The following is a 19765-nucleotide window of genomic DNA, read 5'->3' as shown; positions in this document are numbered from 1 at the left end:
CTGAGCTGCCCTGGCCCAGCCTGAGGCCGCTCCCTCTGCTCCTGTCCCTGTTCCCTGGAGCACAGCCCGAGCCCCCGGCTGTGCCCTCCTGGCAGGGAGCTGTGGAGCCCAAAGAGCTGCAGGTGTCCCCTGTCCTGCAGTGTCCCCAGCCCCACACAGTCACACTGGGAAGGACAGGTCACACTGGGAGTTTGTTGCAGTGACATCCCCTGCCTGAGGAGGTGTCCCACAGGAGGGGTTCCAGTGGCCTGGGTGGCCCAAGGACACAGTGCTGCAGTGCTGGGTGATCTGGGGACATGGCCCTGCAGTGCTGGGTGACTCAGGCACATTGTCCTGCAGTGCTGGGTGACTTGAGGACACATTATTCCTGCCCTGGGTGACTCGAGGACACTGATTTTGCACAGGGTGTCTCAGGGATGCAGTACTGGGTGACTTGGGGATGCAGTGCTGCAGTGCTCGGTGACTTGAGGACATGGTCCTGCAGCACCGGGTGACTCAGGGACATTTTCCTGCAGCATTGGGTGACTTGGTAACACAGTCCTTCAGTGCTGAGTGACCGGGTAGCATTGTCCTGCAGTGCTGGGTGACTTGGGAACATGGTCCTGCAGCACTGGCTGCAGCCCTGAGCTCAGGCTTGGCTGGCAATGGCCCTGCCATGGATCCCCTGGTACCTGTGGTGGATCCCCAGGTCCCTGCTATGGATTCCATGGTACCAGTAGATCCTCTTGTCCCTGTGCTGGATCCCCTTGTCCCTGTGCTGGATCCCTGTCCCTTGCTATGATTTGGAGCCCTCCTCCCCTGGGATCAGCCAGAGCTCAGCCTGTGGCAGCTCTGATCCAGAGCCTGGGGCACAGCCCCATCCCACCTCCCCACCTCCCCAAATCCCTTGGGAATGGCAGGAGCTGGGGCTCCTGCAGGGCTGAGTCGCCGGCAGGTGACACGTCCGTCCCCTCCCGTGTGACAGTGACTGTCCAGGCTGAGGGCTGCTCCTGGCTCTGGCTGCTGGGTGACAGCGCTGTCCCTCTGTGCCCAGGACGCTGTCCAAGAACCTGGTGAAGAACGCCAAGAGGACGATCGGCCGGCAGTACGTGACCCGCAAGAAGTACACACCTCCAGCCTGGGAGCAGCGGGGCAGCCAGCACTTCCCCGAGGACAACGAGGACGAGATCTCAGGTTGGGAATGTCCCTGGGGAGGCAGGGAGCAGTGGCACCTGGGACAAGTCCTGGTGTCCCTGCAGTGGGAGCAGGGTGGGAGCATCTCCCAGTGCTGCCCCAGCCCTTGGCTGCTGGTGGCAGAGAGCCCAGCATGGAGAGAGCTCTTGGGCTGGCTGGAGAATGTCCTGGGGCTGACGGGTGACAGCAGCAGGGTGGGACATTGCTCCAAGCCCTCCATCTCCTCCTGCTGCTCTGGGACACCGTGTGTGTGCAGCGAGGTGTCCCAGCCCTGCCGTGTCCCCGCAGTGTCCGAGGAGCTGGACAGGAGCACCCTGACGCCCAGCAGCACCATGAGGCCGTCGGAGAAGATGACCATGACGCACGTGGTGGAGCGCGCCTGCTGCCGGGACTACCAGCGCCTGGGGCTGGGCACGCTGAGCAGCAGCCTGACCCGCTCCAAGAACGAGCCCTTCCGCATCTCCACCGTCAACCGCATGTACGCCATCTGCCGCAGGTGAGCCCGCCCGGGCACGGGTCCCTGCCCGTCCCTGCCCATCCCAGCGGATCCCTCCTGGTGTCACCGGGACACCCAGAGCCACCGGGATCAATAAAACTGGTGCCAGCATGGCTTTGTCCTTGGCCAACCCAATCCCAGCCTGCAGCGCCCCACAACTTTCTCACTTATTTTCAGCCAACGTTCATTGGTTCTAAGTTGCCCAATGCTCGTCATTAATCACTGTTCTGCCCTCTATTGATTATTGATTTCTCGCTTCTCATGGTTAGTGTGAATTTTCCGGTGTTTTTATCATGTCTTTCCCACATGGGGAGTTTCCAGCACTGAGATTGAAGTGTTTTTGTTAGTGTTTCCTTTCTATTCATTTACTCCTATGTGTCCTTGGATGACCATAAATCCTGGTCATTCTAATGTGTCCTTGGAGGACCATGAGTCCTGGTCACCCCATTGTGTCCTTGGAGGGCCATGAATTCTGGCTCCCAGGTGTCCAGCCTTTAACTCCCTCAGGCTTTGTTGAGTGCAGCTTGTCAGGGTTGGTTTTACCCAACTCGGAGCTGTGATTTAATGATCTGAGGGGCAGTCAGGAGTGTGGGGAAGGGTGATCAGTGCTGGCTCCAAGTGGAGCTCAGGATTAATGGAAGCACTAACGAAGCCAGCTGAGGAGAGCCGCGCCATCCCGGGCTTTGTGTCCGCAGCTACCCCGGGCTGCTGATCGTGCCGCAGAGCATCCAGGACAACACCATCCAGCGGATCTCGCGCTGCTACCGCCAGAGCCGCTTCCCCGTGGTGTGCTGGAGGAACTCCCGCACCAAGGCCGTGCTCCTGCGCTCCGGGGGCCTCCACGGCAAGGGCGTCGTCGGCCTCTTCAAGTCCCAGAACGCCCCGACCCCAGGTGACCCTCCCAGCCTGGCTGGAGCAGGGGGCTGGGGCTGTGGGATTGTCCCTGGCTCTGGGTGGTGACGGTGACACTCAGGGGTCCCCTGGCTCTGGGCAGTGACATTCAGGGGTCGCCTGGGTCGGGGTGGTGACACTCAGGGGTCCCCTGGCTCCTGGCAGTGACACTCAGGGGTCCTCTGGCTCAGGGTGGTGACACTCAGGGGTCCCCTGGCTCTGGGCAGTGACATTCAGGGGTCGCCTGGGTTGGGGTGGTGACACTCAGGAGTCCCCTGGCTCCTGGCAGTGACACTCAGGGGTTCTCTGGGTCAGGGTGGTGACACTCAGGGGTCCCCTGGCTCCGGACAGTGACACTTGGGGGTCCCCTGGCTCTGGGTGTTGACACTCAGGGGTCTTCCTGGCTTGAGGCAGTTCTACCTGGGGATCTGCAGCATCCAGGCAGTGACACTTTGGGAGAGCCACTTTGGGGTCTCCAGCTCTGTGTAGTGTTTGGGAGTCCCCTGGCTCTGGGAGGTGGCACTCAGGGGACTCCCCAGCTCTGGGAGGTGACGCTCAGGTGTCTCCCTAGCTTGGTGCAGATACCTGGGGATGTCCCCAGCTCCAGGCGGGGACACTGGGGGGTCTCCCAGCTCTGGGTGGTTGCCCTCAGAGGTCTCCTGGTTCTGGGTAGTGACAATCTGAGGGTATCCAGGTGACACTGGTGTCCCCTGCAGGCCCCTCGCAGGCAGACTCCACGAGCCTGGAGCAGGAGAAGTACCTGCAGGCTGTCATCAATTCCATGCCCCACTACTCGGACGCCAGCGGGCGCAACACCCTCAGCGGCTTCACCTCGGCTCACATGAGCAGTGCAGGTGAGGGGGGCACAGGGGAGGGGGACAGGGGGGCTCCTGCCAGCCCTGGCTCCTGCTCTGCATCCCAGGGGAGCTGCTCTCCCACATCCCAGGAGGCAGCGCTGCCTCTCCAGAGCTCCCGGCTCCAGCTGGGTCTCCCTGGCTGCGGGTGGGGATGGGCTTTGGGACATCTGGTGTCCCTCGAGCTGGGAGCCCTGGGAGCCCTGGGGGTTTTGGGAAGCCCGATGTCCCTGGAGCTGGGAGTGCTGGGAGCCAAAGCCTGTGCTGGGATCTGGGCACTTTGCGGGGGCCAGTGGGGCCAGACCCTTCCCACCAGGACCTCAGCACTGCGCGTCCCCCGTGCGTGGTGCTGGGTCGGTCTGGGAACCCCTGGTAAGTCTGTGCCCAGCTGTCCCTTCCCAGCCAGACCTTCCCAACTGTCCCTTCCCAACTGTCCCTTCCGAGCTGGCCCTTCCTGCAGGGCAGAGTTCCATCCTGTCCTGCCACACTGGTGCCATCCATGCTGTCCCGGTGCCATCTGTCCTGTCCCGGTGCCATCCATGCTGTCCCAGTGCCATCCGTGCTGTCCCATCATCCCACCCATCATCACTGTGGACACATCAGGGGCTGGGGGCTCTGGGGAGCTCAGGGGGGCTCCCTGATCCTGAAGAGAAGAGAGAACTTCCCAACAGCCCCTCTGAGGCCTTTCCCCAGTGCAAGGGGACGTGTCCAGAGCGTGGCCGGAGCAGGGGGCTCAGCCTGGCTCTGAGGGTGGCACGGGTGACCTGGCAGGGCTGGCACAGAGTGACCCCACCCTGTGGGTGGGCTGGGGGCCGAGCCCCCTCCTCCAGGGCTGCCCCAGGCACTGGTTTTCCGTGGCTCCAGCTGGATGATGCTTCCCCTGCTGGCTCTGCGTCACGGGGCTCCGCTTGCTGCTGCTTCCTGCCCGCCCTGCCTGGCTCCAGCAGGGCCCCGGGAGCTGGGCAGGGCCCCGGGAGCTGGGCAGGGCCTCGGGAGCTGGGCAGGGCCCCGGGAGCTGACCTTCTCTTGGTGCTGCAGATTTCTCCGACAAGAGGCAGCAGCCTAAGCTGGGATCGCTCATGAAGCAGGTGATGGGAGGGAAGGACGAAGGGCCTGGGACTTTGAGCCGCGGAGGTGAGGACGGGACGGGGGCGCTGCCTGGGGGCCTCGCCGAGACCCCCAGCCCCGGGCAGCTCTCGTAGAGTAGATGCTTCTCTGGGGGGAGCAGGTGATCCCCTGGGGAGAGCAGCTGATCCCCTGGGGAGAGCAGGTGATCCCCTGGGGAGAGCAGCTGATTCCTTGGGGAGAGCAGGTGATGCCTTGGGAAGAGCAGGTGATTCCTTGGGAAGTGGAGGTGATTCCTTGGGAAGAGCAGGTGATTCCTTGGGGAGAGCAGGTGATTCCTTGGGAAGAGCAGGTGATTCCTTGGGAAGTGGAGGTGATTCCTTGGGAAGTGGAGGTGCTCCCCTGAGCCGCAGCCACAGGGAGGGAGGGAGGGAGGATCCAGCCACAGCCCCGGTGCCATCACCTCCATCCCATTCCCTGTCTGTGGCTCCGTGTCCCTTGCTGAGGTCACTTTCATCCTGTGCCCCCAGGGCTGGGTCACAGAGCCAGGGTCATCACCCTGTCCTCCCCCAAGTGCGCGTCGCCGAAGGGCCGCGAGACGCCCCGAGGTACGGACGCGCCCGAGCCGGCGGGGTGTGACTGACCACTGTGACTGACCCCCACTCACCCGCCCACCCACCCACTCACTCCCTGCCCCTCACACTAATGCCCAGTAACCCCAGTAACCCCCCGAGCCCCCCCGCTCCAGGTGTGCCACGGGCACGGTAAGTACCGGGCAGCCTCGCCAGGTTTGCTTTGGGCTCCTGGGCTCTGCGGTGCGGGGCGGTGGTGCCAGGGCAGGGTGCAGCTGGTGGCAGGGCTGTGGCACAGCGGGCAGGGCTGCGGTGCAGGTGGCAGGTCACAGTGACGCTGGAGTGGGGTGTGACGGTGCCGGTGACCAGACACGGAGCCAACGGGGCCGGAATCCGGCGGGCAGGAATTCCTGCAGCACCCAGAGGGAGATGGAGCCAAAGCAAACCTGGTGCCCAGCACCTCCCTGGCATGTGCCCCCCGGGCCGGGCCGCGGGGACAGCTCGGCCCCCGGCTGGGGACGTGGGGCTGTGCAGCCCCCGAGCCCCGGCCCCGCCCTGACCGGCCCCGGTCCCGCAGGGAAGTGGGGCAGCATCCGGGCCAGCGGCCGCATGAGCAGCTACGCCCTGAACGTGGAGATCGGGTCCCGCCTGGCCGGCAAGGACCTGCTGGGGACGCAGCACAACGGGACCCCCGCCGAGCCCTCCTTCCTGCGGCAGCACCGCGCCTCGCTCTACATCATCGGCGACAAGTCCCAGCTGAAGGTGACACGCCCTGCACCGCCACCGCGGGGAGGGACGGAGCTGGGAAAGGGCTGGAGCCCCAGCGGGGCTGAGGGAGCTGGGCAGGGAATGGAGCCCCAGCAGGGCTGGGGGAGCTGGGCAGGGAATGGAGAACCAGGAGGGGCTGAGGGAGCTGGGCAGGGAATGGAGAACCAGCAGGGCTGGGGGAGCTGGGCAGGGAATGGAGAACCAGGAGGGCTGAGGGAGCTGGGCAGGGAATGGAGCCCCAGCAGGGCTGAGGGAGCTGGGCAGGGAATGGAGAACCAGCAGGGCTGAGGGAGCTGGGCAGGGAATGGAGAACCAGGAGGGGCTGAGGGAGCTGGGCAGGGAATGGAGAACCAGCAGGGCTGGGGGAGCTGGGCAGGGAATGGAGCCCCAGCAGGGCTGGGGGAGCTGGGCAGGGAATGGAGAACCAGGAGGGGCTGGGGGAGCTGGGCAGGGAATGGAGAACCAGCAGGGCTGGGGGAGCTGGGCAGGGGCTGAGCCTGGAGCAAAGGAGGCTCAGGGGCCCTTGTGGCTCTGCACAAGTCCCTGCCAGGAGGGCACAGCCGGGGGGGTCGGGCTCTGCTCCAGGGAACAGGGACAGGAGCAGAGGGAGCGGCCTCAGGCTGGGCCAGGGCAGCCTCAGCTTGGACAGCAGCAGGAATTTCCCCATGGAAAGGGGTCAGGCCTTGGCACAGCTGCCCAGGGAGCTTTGGAGTCCCCGTCCCTGCAGGGATTTCAGAGCTGTGTGGATGTGGCACTTGGGGACAGGGTCAGTGGTGGCCCTGGCAGTGCCGGGGAACAGTTGGCTGCACGGTCTCCGAGGGCTTTTCCAATCCGGAGAATTCCCTGATCCCGAGGGTGGCAGTGGCTCAGGGCAGCCCAGGGCAGCCCAGGCCGTGCTGTCGCCCTGCAGGGTGTGAAGCCAGACCCGCTGCAGCACTGGGAGGTGGTGCCCATCGAGGTGTTCGACGTGCGCCAGGTCAAGGCCAGCTTCAAGAAGCTGATGAAGGCCTGCGTGCCCGGCTGCCCCTCCAGCGACCCCAGCGTGGCCTACCTGCGCTCCCTGGAGGACTCGGAGTGGCTGTCCCAGGTCAGTCACACCCACAGACAGGGCCCTCCCCTCCCCTGGGGGCTCTGGGCGGGATGGGCTCCAGTGCCCTGTGCAGAGCAGCACTGGGACACCCTGGGGACACGCAGGGGGGTGTGAGGGACAGGGGTGGGACGATCCAGAGCTCAGCTCTGTGATGCTGGACAGAGCTGCCAGCCAGGAATGCCAGGCAGGACCCACGGGTGCTCCAGAGGGGCTGGGACAGGGCAGTGCCAGCATGAGCCAGGGCAGCAGCCCAGGGGGACTGGTCCAACGTGGAGCCATGGGAAGGGTCCCACTCTGGAGGGGCTGAGGGTCCCCTGTCCCTGCTGCTGCTGCTGTGTCCGAGGCCCTGTGGTGGTGGCCCCTGTGACCCCCGAGCGTGGCCTCGCTCCAGAGGAGGGGACACCGCCCCCACACCCAGCCCAGGAGCTCCCTGCGCCCTCCTCACTCCTGGGCCTGCCCTGGCAGATCCACAAGATCCTGCAGATCTCGGTGCTGGTGGTGGAGCTGCTGGACACGGGCTCGTCCGTGCTGGTCAGTCTGGAGGACGGCTGGGACATCACCACGCAGGTGAGGGCGCGGCGCCGGCCGGGGTGGCCCCTGGCTGTCCCCCACAGCGCCTGGAGCTCCCTGTCCCGCAGGTGGTGTCCCTGGTGCAGCTCCTGTCCGACCCCTACTACCGGACGCTGGAGGGCTTCCGGCTGCTGGTGGAGAAGGAGTGGCTGTCCTTCGGCCACCGCTTCAGCCACCGCGGCGCCCAGACCCTGGCGGGCCAGAGCAGCGGCTTCGCCCCCATCTTCCTGCAGTTCCTGGACTGTGTGCACCAGGTGAGCCCGGGGAACTCCTGAGTGACCGGGGGGGACCCCTGAGTGCCCCCCGAGTGCCCCCAAGTCCGTGAGTGTCCAGTGGGAGCCCCAGCACCCCGAGGGACCCCTCAGTGCCTACTGGAACCCCCAGGTGTCCCCTGGGGCAGGCGGGAGGGCCCAGCCCAGCCCAGCCCAGCCCAGCCCAGCCCAGCCCGTGTGCCTGATCCCAGCCATCCCGGGCTCTCCCACAGATCCACCTGCAGTTCCCCATGGAGTTTGAGTTCAGCCAGTACTACCTGAAGTTCCTCAGCTACCACTACATTTCCAACCGCTTCCGGACATTCCTGCTGGACTCGGACTACGAGCGCATCGAGCTGGGTGAGCGCGGCGTGCGGGGCCAGGGATGGCTCCTGCCCCTGCCCCCGTCACACCCGCTGTCCCCTCTGTCCCCCAGGGCTCCTGTACGAGGAGAAGGGCGAGCGGAAGGGCCAGCAGGTCTCCAAATCCATCTGGGATTACATCGACCGCCTCAACAAGAAAGCTCCCATCTTCTTCAACTACCTGTACGCACCTGAGGACGGCGAGGTGAGAGCTGGGGGCACATGGAGGAGGGCTGGGGGCACCCCGGGATCCTCCCTGCAGGAGCAGCTGGAGCTGGGATTTGTCCCCTGGGAAGGGAGCCCAGAGCCCCTGCAGTGCCACCCCAGCCATGGCAGGGACAGCTCCCACTGTGCCAGGCTGCTCCAGCCCCAGTGCCCAGCCTGGCCTTGGGCACTGCAGGGATCAGGGGCAGCCCCAGCTGCTCTGGCAATGCCAGCCCAGGCAGGAATTGCTCATTGCCAAGATGCCACCCATGGCTGCCCTCTGGCAGTGGGAGCCATTCCCTGGGTGCTGTCCCTGCAGGCCTTGTCCCCAGTCCCTCTGCAGCTCTGCTGGAGCCCCTCAGGCCCTGCTAAGGGCTCTGAGCTCTCGCTGGAGCCTTCTCCTCTCCAGACTGGACACTCCCAGCTCTCCATGTGGACACGCTGTCCCCTTGTTCTGGCCGGGAATGTCCAGCCTGGCCCCGCTGCCCTTCCTGAGCCACCCCTGCCCCTCCCGCAGGTGCTGAGGCCGTACAGCAACATCTCCAACCTGAAGGTGTGGGATTATTACACGGAGGAGACGCTGTCCGAGGGCCCCCCGTACGACTGGGAGCTGGCGCAGGGGCAGCCGGAGCCGGCGGAGGAGCCGGATCGCCAGGACACGGCGGCCCCGCAGAGCAAGCGCCGCATCATCTGGCCCTGCTACGACAACCGCAGCCGCGTGGAGCCCGACGCCATCTCCAAACTGCTCGAGGTGGGCATCCTGCCCCGGGGATGGCGCCTGGCAGAGCCCTGGCACAGGGACGGCGGCCCCGGGACAGGGACAGCGGCCCCAGGGGGTTTGTATCCTCCGGGGCTGATGCTGGAATTCCCCCCACAGGAGTTGCAAAACCTGGAGATGGAGCTGGGGCAGGTCCCGGAGCGCTGGAAGGACACGTGGGACAAGGTGAAAGCGTCCCAGCGCACGGAGGGGCGGCAGGAGGGCAACAGGGTAGGTGACAGGGTGTGACAGGGCTGTGCCAGGCACTGTCACAGGATGTGACGGTGTGTGACAGGGTGTGGATGTAGCTGTGGCAAGGGCTGTGATGGTGTGGCAGTGACTGTGACAGAGGTGTGACAGGGCGTGGCAGGCTGTGCTGCTTCTGGGCGCTGCTGCTGCTGGTTCTGGTGGTTGTGGTGAAGCTGCTGCTGCTGCTGCTGCTGGAGCTCAGCCCCAGCCCCCCTCACGCTGTCCCTGTCCCGCAGACCCCCAGCTCCCTGCTGATGTCATCGGGGCTGTCCCACCACCGGCGCTCGCTGGGCGTGTACCTGCAGGAGAGCGGGGTGGGCTCCACGCTCAACCTCAGCCTGGACAGCGACACCAGCAGCACCTCCACCCCGTCCAGCGGGAAGCCGGGCGGCCGCCGCAGCACCTCCACCCTCTACAGCCAGTTCCAGATGTCCGAGAGCGAGAACAGGCAGGCGGGGCTGGGGATGGGCTGGCAATGGTGGCAGCAGGAGGGGGATCCCTCCCAGGTGGCAGGACGTGGGTCCCGGTGGGTTTCCATCCCTGACCCCGCTGTTCCGGCCCCTTCCTGCCCCACAGATCCTACGAGGGGTCTCTGTACAAGAAAGGCGCCTTCATGAAACCCTGGAAGTCTCGGTGGTTTGTGCTGGATAAAACCAAACACCAGGTACTGGGTGGGCCCCGGGGTCTGTCCTGTCCCTCTGTCCCATCCCATCCCATCCCATCCCATCCCATCCCATCCCATCCCATCCCATCCCGTCCTTGCCCTGCCCTGCCCTGAGCGCGGCTCTCCCACAGCTGCGGTACTACGACAGCCGGATGGACACGGAGTGCAAAGGCGTCATTGACCTGGCCGAGGTGGAGTCCATCACGCCGGGGACTCCCACCATGGGGGCCCCCAAGACGGTGGATGAGAAAGCTTTCTTCGACGTGAGTGTCCCCAGGGGCTGGCACTGGGCAGCTCCTGTCACTCCGGGCTGCGGCCGCGGCCCCGGAGCTGTCCCGGGTACCGCCCTCAGCCCCTCCTGTCTCTGCCCGCAGCTGAAGACGACGAAACGAGTTTACAATTTCTGCGCCCAGGACGTGCAGCTGGCCCAGCAGTGGATCGACCGCATCCAGAGCTGCCTGTCGGACGCGTGAGCCCGGCTCAGCGGAGCCGCAATTCCAGGCACGGCTGCCGGGCCCGCAGCGGGAGCAGAGGCAGCGCCAGGCTCGAGGCGAGCCCGGGACTGAGGGAGAGGAGGAGCGGCCCTTCCTCCCAGGCACCGGGCAGGACGGGCGCGTCCGGGGAGGGGTGGCACAGGGAGGGATTCCTCGCGTTGAAGCGGGCGGGGGCCCGTCCCGCCCCCGGCCCCGTCTGAGCCGTGTCGTGACCCCGTGTCCTCCGTGTGCCCCAGCCCCGCTCCAGCTCCCTGGGCAGGGGATCTGCACCCCACACCCCCACCCCACACTGCGGGGGGAGGCAGAGCTGCCCCTCGTCCTGCCCCTCATCCTGCCCCCCTGCATGTCTGCCAGAGCCCCCGGAACCTGCCCTGCCCCTCCCGGCCTGGGAGAGAGTCCTGGGCTCTGCTCCCGTCCTGCTGGAGCCGGGACCTGCAGCTCAGGGGATGGCACAGGGGACAGAGCCCTGCAGCTCAGGGGATGATGGCACAGGGGACAGCACAGAGCACCGGGACCATCCCGTGTCTGTCCCACCCTGGAGCTGCTCCCAGCTGTGCACAGGAACGGGAGTGCTGGGAATGTTGGGAAGCTGCAGGTGCTGGCTCCGTGTCCCTGTGGGGGGACGTGGCCGTGGCCACTCTGCTCCCAGCGGGCAGGAGGCTCCTCGGGCTGTGGCCAGGGGGTCCCTGTCCCGCTGGGCTCCCTGTCCCGGCTGGGGCAGTCTCTACCTCCAGGCCGGCTGTCCCGGGGGGCACATTCCCTGCGGGAGGTGCCAAACGCTGCAGCCTCCTGGGTGCCCCTCTGCCCCCTCCCGGGGGGTGGGGACCAAACCAGCCCGGGGATGAGGGTCCCCTCTGGCTGAAGGCACACGGGGCTGGGGGCTGGGGCAGGGGCCCTGCAAGTGCCACCTGGTCCCTGCAGGGTCTCCTTTGCACAGGTCACACACCCCCCCCAGGGCTCTCCTGCCTCCTACCCCCCACGGGCGCCCCCTTTGTGCTCTGCCTGTGCCCAGCCCGGGGGAGCAGCTCCTGTCCCGCTGCCCCTGTCCCAGCCCCGCTGTCCCTGTCCCCACTGTCCCCCCCCGCTGCTGCCCCTCAGTGCCGGGGGTGGCTCTCGGTACCCAGTTGGCTCCTGCAGCCCCCCTGCCCCGCACCGGTGTGAACTGGGGGTTCGGCGTGGGGGGACCCCAGAGGGCACCGTGGGGTCACTGCAGCCCCACTGCTGCCCGGGACCCCCCAGCACCCCCAGGACTGACCCCCCCAGCTCCACCAGCCCCTCCACCCGTCTTGTTTTTAAAGTCCAGCGTTTTATTTCAGTGCAGAGCTCTTTGTACAGTCGCCCCGTTCCTCTGTACCATCCTGGCTGTGCAGGTGTAACACGGAGGTTTTGTAACTTACCTGAGCAGTTGTAGATTATTGAAGTTTCTGTACATTGTGTCAAACATGCAGAGTCCTTGTATTGTATTTGTGCCTAGAGGAAAAGGTTATTCTATAAAGAGAAAACTAACGGAATTTAATAAAAAAATTAATATGAGAGACGCTCCTTTTGCCTTGCTCAGCACGGGGAAACAGGGCAGAGCCTGGGGCCAGCACAGGACAGGCTCAGCTCCTGTCACAGGGCAGAGCTCCTGGGGGATCTGGCACTGGAGCCTTTGCACCACGCTGGATCCGCTCTGTCCCACCCGCCCCTGCTGCCACCATTGCAACCCCACAGGAGCAGAGGGAGCGGCCTCAGGCTGGGCCAGGGCAGCTCAGGGTGGAACCAGCAGCAATTTCCCCATGGAAAGGGGGTCAGGGGCTGCCCAGGGAGCTTTGGGGTGCCCATCCCTGGAGGTGTCCCAGCAACTCCTGGAGGTGGCACTCAGGGCTCTGGGCTGGGGACAAGGTGGGCACAGCTGGGACTGGCAGGGCTTTTCCAGCCTCGGGGATTCCATGATTCCATCAGGGCTCCAGCCCCACTCCTGGCCCCGACCATCCCAGAGCCCCTCGGGACCCTTGGCGTGTCCTGCAGGATGGAGGAACCCAGCACTGGCACGTGAATTTTGAGCTTTTATTGATAGTTGGAATTTACAGCCTAAAACTGACAACATAGAGAGATGCAGACTTTTTTTCCTTTTTCTTATTTTCTTTTTTTTTTTTTTTGTTTCTTTTTTTGGTCGCTTTTTTACAAAAAAAAAAAAAAAAACCAAAAACCAAAAACCAAAATAACCAAAAAAGCCACCAGCATCAGATTTACAATATAAAAGTTTTGACAGTAGAGAGACTAAAGTACATCTGGAATTACTCAGAAAAATAAACAGGGAAAAGGCAGTAATTTCAAATTTGTCCCTCATATTTACACATAATACACAGACATTGCTTACAAAGACCCGGATCCCAGTTTAAGGGCAGTTGGCATCGTGAGAAGGCTCCCCCGGCATCGCCCTCGTGCCCGCCCGGAGCGGATCCCGGGATCTCCCCGCGGCCCCTCCGTGGTTTTATTGCTTTGCGGGGCCGGTGGTTGTGGAGAAAGGCATCGAGTCCGCCCCGCCCGCTGCTCCCGCCGGGACACCCCATCCCTCCCTCGGGAACTCCCTCGGGAACCGGGGATGGCCCCGCTGCCAGCGCACATTTTCAGGGAGACTCAGCTCGGGACACCACGGCAGGATTTGGGGAGAGCGGGAAGAGGAGGAGGAGCGGAGCGACGCCGAAATTCAGGGCTCGGCCTGGGGACCCACCTGCAACCTTCCCAAATCCACGAATCCCCGCCCCCGCGGCAGCAGCGCCTCCCCCTGCCCGGGCTGTTGGGGTTATGGGATCTCCTGTGCCCAGGGAAGGCTCCAGCTCCCATCCCACAGCCTGGAATCAGCTCTGCCTCAGCCGGGACGTGGAGACGGCAGAGGTGCCATTCCCAAGGCCTTTTCCCAAAATGAGCCAAGGCTAGGAGCCAGGCACGGCCTGGGATGGGCACGCGCCCCCGGGATGGGCACGGAGCCCCCGGGATGGGCACGGAGCCCCCGGGATGGGCACGGAGCCCAGGCAGAATCCGCTCCCTCAGGAGAGGCCCTGCCAGCCCCAGGCACTGCTGTGGTCCCAGAGCCTCCTGCTCTCCTGGAGATCCGGAATTATTCCCAACAAACAGCCTGGCTTGGGTCACTTTGAGATCAGCCTGGGGTTCTGGGGCCGGAGGCGGCGCCGGGGTCTCTTGGGGGATGAATCCATGGTTTGTGCTAACAGTCAGAGCCGAGTGTTCCCAGCGAGCCCCTGCAAGGGCAAGCCCTGGAAAAGCCCTGGGAAAGCCCTGGAAAAGCCCTGGGAAAGCAGCTCCAGAGGCTCCAACTCAACTGCAAACATGGAATGCTCCGAGTGCGGATGGACGGAGGAGGCCGGGCGGGAAAGCGGAGCCAAGGTGGGATCTGCCGGAGCCAATTCACCAGGGAAAGCCACCAGGAACCCCTGGGGAAGGGGATGAGCCAGCTGGGATCCCAGGACTCGGGAGGGATAAAGGAAAGGTTTGGAAAATGTCACATCAAGGAGAATGCCAGGAAAACTCCACATTTCCACCCAAATTCTCCTCAACTGCCGCTGTAGCCGGGTCAGACATGGAAGGCAAAGACAGAAACAAGGAAAAGGGAAAATCCACAACCTCCAAGAGCGCCAGGGACACCCTGGGACGGCTCCAGCCCGGAACAGCCTCTCCCACACGGAGAAAATGGAACAGGGATAAAAGAAAGGGAAGGAGTTGCTCCATTCTCAGCCCTGGGACCCCTGGAATTCCCAGCCCTTCCCAGCACCTGGGACTGGGACTGGGACTGGCTTGATTTGTACTGACGCCGGAGCCCATTGGGAAGGTGCAAATCTCCTACTCCAGGAGATCCCAGCAAAGCCAAAAGCTCTGGGAAAAATGGGATTCGGGTGAGTTTAGAAATCTCTGCAATAAATTTTTATAAATATTCCCTATTTACAGCAAACACTGGGAATGGGAGCGTGGGGAGGGAAGGAGGAGCCAGGGACACGCTCAGAGCAGCTCCTGCTGCCACCACTGGGATGCTCCTGCCTGTCCCCAGTGTCCCCTCTGCCCTCATTCCATGGATCCATCCCCTCTGGAATGTTCCTGCCTGTCCCCAAGGCTGGGGGAGAAACCAACCACCTCCTTCCCTGAAATCCCCAGGATTTCTATCCCAAGGTCTCTCCTCATCACTCTCATGGTCCAACCCTTGATTCACAGCCTCAGCCAAATGGGAAACCACAGGAAAGGTTCTGGCTCCCTTGGGAACGGGGGTGGGGGGTCAGGTCCTGTTCCTAAATCAGCCATAAATCCATAAATCCATAAATCCTGGACGTCCGGCTGCTCCGGCCCCGCAGCGCCTCCTTTGATCCCCAACAGGAAAAGGGGGATCCCAGCCAGGGAATTCCCAATTCCAGCCAGGGAATTCCCAATTCCAGCCCTGTGCTCTGTGCCCAGCTCCAGGGTTAAGGCTGGATCCCAGCACTGGCCCCTCCACTCGGGGGTCGGAGCATTCCCGTGTTTGCCACTCTCGGCTGCCAGGGGACACAAGGACGATCCTAAGAGGGAAGAGCTCACCAGGGAGTTCTCTGGAACTGTCTGGCAGAAAACTCCTTTCCATTCCACAAACCCCAGACCCAGCAGGGGAATGTTTATATTCCAAGGGGGGGAATATTTACAGGTCCAGAAAATTTTCATGGAAATTCCATTAAATAATAAAATATTTGGGATTAAACACTAATTCCATTCCATCAGAAAATCAGGAATAATCCTTTCTTTCTGGTGCTCTTGGCCCAGTTTCTGTCCTACTCGGAGACTGCTCTGATGCCCAGGCTGGAGTCTGGGCTCCCTCTGGAGCAGACAGGAAAGGGACACAGAATTCCCATTCCCATTCCCTGCCCCACAGCCCCACTGCCATGGGATCTCCATGGGAAGGGATCAACTTCTCCCTGCACGGCCCCACAGGGAACCCCGGGAGCTGAGCACTCCCAAAGGACCTTTTCCTTCTGTTCTCTGCAGTTCTGACAGGGCCCCACCCCCAAACATCATCCTCACATCCCGAATCAGGGGAAGGGCAGGGAAGGTTCCCGTGGCCAAATCCCATCTGGCTCTGCCCGGAGCTCGTGGGGACACTGCGGGTGGAGGAACTGGGATACAGGGATGGGCTAACTGGGACACTGGGATGCACTGACTGGGATACTGGGATGGGCTAACTGGGACACTGGGATGAACTGGGACACTGGCATGCACCAAGCGGGATAAGGAGCTGTGAGGTGTAGGGGGAAGAGCACAGGGAACAGAAATCCATTGTTGGAACTGGGGTGGATTTAAGGCACTGGGAACAGTGGGAACTGGGAATGATTTTATCCATGGGCTGGATCACAGGACATTCTCCTCTGTTTCCTGTGATCTGGGATGGAACAGCACTGGATCCAAGCTGGAATGGGAAGAGGTGGCTCCTTCCAGACTAAATCCAAGGCTTTGGATTGCTTTGGAACCACAGTGTGGTCAGTGCCGTGCCCTGGAACAGCTCCCAGATCCAAGGGGCCTCAGAGCTGCAAGTGTCTGAGGGAGCTGAACCTTTTTTGGGAAAGCTGCAGCAGGTCTGGAGGGAGGGGAGGAGCAGGGATGGGAATTGCAGGGATGTGATGAATACACTGGAATTAACTGCAAATTAACAGGATCCAGGGAAAAAAAAGGAAGGGAAGGGAAGGGAAGGGAAGGGAAGGGAAGGGAAGGGAAGGGAAGGGAAGGGAAGGGAAGGGAAGGGAAGGGAAGGGAAGGGAAGGGGATTTTCCCAAATTTTCCAGATTCTGCCATGGCCAATCAGACACAGATTGGAGTTCACACATTCCTGGGACCACAGAGAGGAGCAGGGAAAGAGCTGAAGTGTCCATGCAAAGTCACTGCCAGGAGTGGGAACAGGGAGCTGAGGAGCAGGGAATGACTGCAGGGAGCAGGGAATGATTGCAAGGATCAGGGAATGGCTGCAGGGAGCAGGGAATGATTGCAAGGATCAGGGAATGGCTGCAAGGATCAGGGAATGACTGCAAGGATCAGGGAATGACTGCAGGGAGCAGGGAATGATTGCAAGGATCAGGGAATGGCTGCAGGGAGCAGGGAATGACTGCAAGGATCAGGGAATGGCTGCAAGGATCAGGGAATGACTGCAAGGATCAGGGAATGGCTGCAGGGAGCAGGGAATGACTGCAAGGATCAGGGAATGATTGCAAGGATCAGGGAATGGCTGCAGGGAGCAGGGAATGACTGCAGGGAGCAGGGAATGATTGCAAGGATCAGGGAATGGCTGCAAGGATCAGGGAATGGCTGCAGGGAGCAGGGAATGATTGCAAGGAGCAGGGAATGGCTGCAAGGATCAGGGAATGGCTGCAGGGAGCAGGGAATGATTGCAAGGATCAGGGAATGACTGCAGGGAGCAGGGAATGGCTGCAAGGAGCAGGGAATGATTGCAAGGATCAGGGAATGGCTGCAGGGAGCAGGGAATGATTGCAAGGATCAGGGAATGGCTGCAGGGAGCAGGGAATGATTGCAGGGAGCAGGGAATGACTGCAGGGAGCAGGGAATGATTGCAAGGATCAGGGAATGACTGCAGGGAGCAGGGAATGACTGCAGGGAGCAGGGAATGACTGCAGGGAGCAGGGAATGATTGCAAGGATCAGGGAATGACTGCAGGGAGCAGGGAATGACTGCAGGGAGCAGGGAATGATTGCAAGGATCAGGGAATGATTGCAAGGATCAGGGAATGACTGCAGGGAGCAGGGAATGATTGCAAGGAGCAGGGAATGACTGCAGGGAGCAGGGAATGACTGCAGGGAGCAGGGAATGGCTGCAAGGATCAGGGAATGGCTGCAGGGAGCAGGGAATGGCTGCAAGGATCAGGGAATGACTGCAGGGAGCAGGGAATGCACGAGGGCCAGGGAACAGCTGCAAGGACCATGAGACAGATGTGAGGATCAGGGAACTGCAAGGAACAAAGGATGACTCCAAGGAGCAGAGGTGACTCCAGGGAGGCAGGAATTCACAGGAGGACACGGAAGGCACACAAGGACCACGGAACAAGGGAGCTCCAGGCCCAGCTCAGGGCTCTGGAGCGGAGCAGCCAGAATTCCCTGTCACAATCCCAGCAGCCCAGGGGCCACCCCAGGTTCTCCAGCAGCAGCTGGGGAAAGAGGAGAGTGGGAGAAGCATTTCCATGGAGAGAAGAACGTTTGCTGTGCCTGTGGATCCTCGTGTTTGGATCCATGAGATCCAGCCAAGTGCCCTCACTGCAAAAGCACCAAAGCCACCTCCCACAGGGGAATCCCTACAGCATTCCCAGAATTCCTACAGAGTTCTGCAAAACTACCTCTGAGCATCAAAATTACAGGAGAAAGGATTTATCCCTCGTTTCCATCTGTCCAAGGAATTGGAGGGAATCAAAAATAGAAGGGAAGGCTCTGCCCTCCAGAAAAGCCCCAAATTCAGGGAGAGAGGAAAATCCCTCTCTTCCCATCAGCATCAAATACAAAAATACAGTTTCCATGGGAATATCCCACTGCTGGGAGAGGTGAGGACCACCATGGAATGCCAGGAATTCTGTACAAACCCAGGGGGGAGCTGGGACACCACAAAGCCCTTCCTGGATGAGGTAAGAGAGGTTCAGGTGAGCAAAGCCACCGGGGAGGAGCCAAATTGTTCCTTTTCCATTTGTCCCAAAGCTCAGCCCTAAATAGACCTGGAAAACTCCTGGGTTTGCTGGAACTTCCCACCACAGAGGGAAAACCCAGGATCAAAATTCCCATTTCAGCCCAAGCCCAACAGCATTCCTGGTGAAGTCAGAAACGTGACCCAGGATGAAACCAACGGGAACTGATCCAACCCAATTCCAAAGGATCTCAGACTTGCACTGACGAACTCTGGAGTTGGTCCAGTGCTTCAAGGGCACCATTCCTGCCACTGCCACATGTCATTAACTAACACAGGTAATTATTCACTAATTATTCATTAACACTGCCGAATCCCAGAGCCGATTCCGGACCGGGAACACCAAAATCCCAAATCCCAAATACCGGCAGAGCAAAGGGAAAAATCCCAATAACGAGTCCAGGGGAAAACAGTCACAGGGAAACCCCTCCATCCCAGGGTTCCACGGATACACCACAGCAGCACAGCCCATTCCAAGGGGGGCAGGTGTGCCAGCCTGGGACACTGAGCAGCCTCCGGCCCTTCCCTGAGGACACAGCCAGGATGCCAGGGTGGCACATCCCTGTGCCCCCAGAGGACAGCACAGGGAAACAGCACAGGACGGAGCCAGGGGAGCGGGAATGGGAAATGTTCCATGGCAGGAACAGCTTCCCAAACGTGGTACGGAGCCAGGGGAGTGGGAATGGGAATGGCAGGAGGAGCTCCCAATCCCAACACGAGGAGGAGATCAGGAATTCTCTCAGGGCAGCACCGAGCCCAGTGAGCCCCAGTTTAAACCAGTTCAGAGCCAGTCCATGAGTGACACGACAGCGGGAAGACGGGTACGGCTCGGATACACTCTGGATACACCCTGGGTGCACCCCAGCTACACCCTGGACACACCCCAGTCACACCCAGGATACACCCTGGATACACCCTGAGCCCGTCACCAAGCCCTTCACCAATTCATCAATCCTGTTTTTTCCAATCAATTCTGTTTTTTTCAATGGATCAATTCCCAGCCCACCCACTGTGGGCAGAAAGGGCCCCTCAGGGTGAGGGGGGTCCCCGAGGGGTTGGGATTTCAAGGCCTGGCACAGGGATGAGCTCCAAGGATTGCCACTGATAAATCAGGACTTTAATGACACCTCCCTGGCCAGTGTGGGAAAAATGACTCTGGGATGCCACTGGAGAACAAGAAAATAATTTAAATGATATTTCCTTCAGATATGTTCTTTGGGAATGTCCCTGCACCTTCACTCCAAACCTTTCACTGGAAGTCTGGGAACTGGGATGCCCAAGCTCTTTGGAACAGACACTGAGGGCAACACTGGGCTTTTTGGGGTTTTTTGGTTTTTTTTTTTCTTTTTTTTCCAATCTGTGCCCCCAGGGTTTCCATTCCCTGCACACATGCAGCTCTCCAAAGAGATGTTTTTGATGAAAACTCGGGGGGGAACCTTGGGATTCCATCCCAGGGACAGCCAAGCCTTGGGACACTTGGAGAAATTCCCTTGGGCTTTGCTGAGGACACAGGACCCCAACACACACCCAGGATTTTGCCTGCCTCAAGAGGAGAGGGAATTCTGTTTTAGGGGAGTTTTTGGCCGTGGAATTGCTGAGGGAATGATGGGGATATT

General features: G+C 61.6%; 1 protein-coding gene across 3 annotated transcripts in view; it reads left to right on the top strand.

Moving 5' to 3' along the window:
- SBF1 (SET binding factor 1) overlaps positions 1–10454 on the top strand; it is a 67427-nt gene extending 56973 nt beyond the window's left edge. Inside the window, exons 25-42 of one of the 3 annotated variants that reach the window (XM_054294074.1) lie at positions 1034–1173; positions 1462–1669; positions 2365–2561; positions 3277–3414; positions 4453–4548; positions 5010–5087; positions 5629–5813; positions 6730–6906; positions 7375–7476; positions 7548–7733; positions 7964–8090; positions 8167–8297; positions 8814–9047; positions 9174–9284; positions 9539–9750; positions 9879–9966; positions 10098–10229; positions 10341–10454. In XM_054294074.1, coding sequence (XP_054150049.1) covers positions 1034–1173; positions 1462–1669; positions 2365–2561; positions 3277–3414; positions 4453–4548; positions 5010–5087; positions 5629–5813; positions 6730–6906; positions 7375–7476; positions 7548–7733; positions 7964–8090; positions 8167–8297; positions 8814–9047; positions 9174–9284; positions 9539–9750; positions 9879–9966; positions 10098–10229; positions 10341–10439 — 2641 coding nt within the window. In that variant the 3' untranslated portion in view covers positions 10440–10454. The remainder of the gene's footprint in view (positions 1–1033; positions 1174–1461; positions 1670–2364; positions 2562–3276; positions 3415–4452; positions 4549–5009; positions 5088–5628; positions 5814–6729; positions 6907–7374; positions 7477–7547; positions 7734–7963; positions 8091–8166; positions 8298–8813; positions 9048–9173; positions 9285–9538; positions 9751–9878; positions 9967–10097; positions 10230–10340) is intronic. The other 2 variants (XM_054294075.1, XM_054294076.1) reach the window with 2 other exon arrangements.
- Positions 10455–19765: the final 9311 nt, after the last annotated feature.

Source organism: Melozone crissalis, unplaced genomic scaffold (genome assembly GCF_028551555.1).
Source record: "Melozone crissalis strain CALT ecotype California unplaced genomic scaffold, PUWL_Pcris_2 ptg000208l_1, whole genome shotgun sequence".
NCBI lineage: Eukaryota > Metazoa > Chordata > Aves > Passeriformes > Passerellidae > Melozone > Melozone crissalis.
The sequence above is the reverse complement of the archived record's forward strand: the minus strand, read 5'-3'. Positions and strand labels throughout refer to the sequence as shown.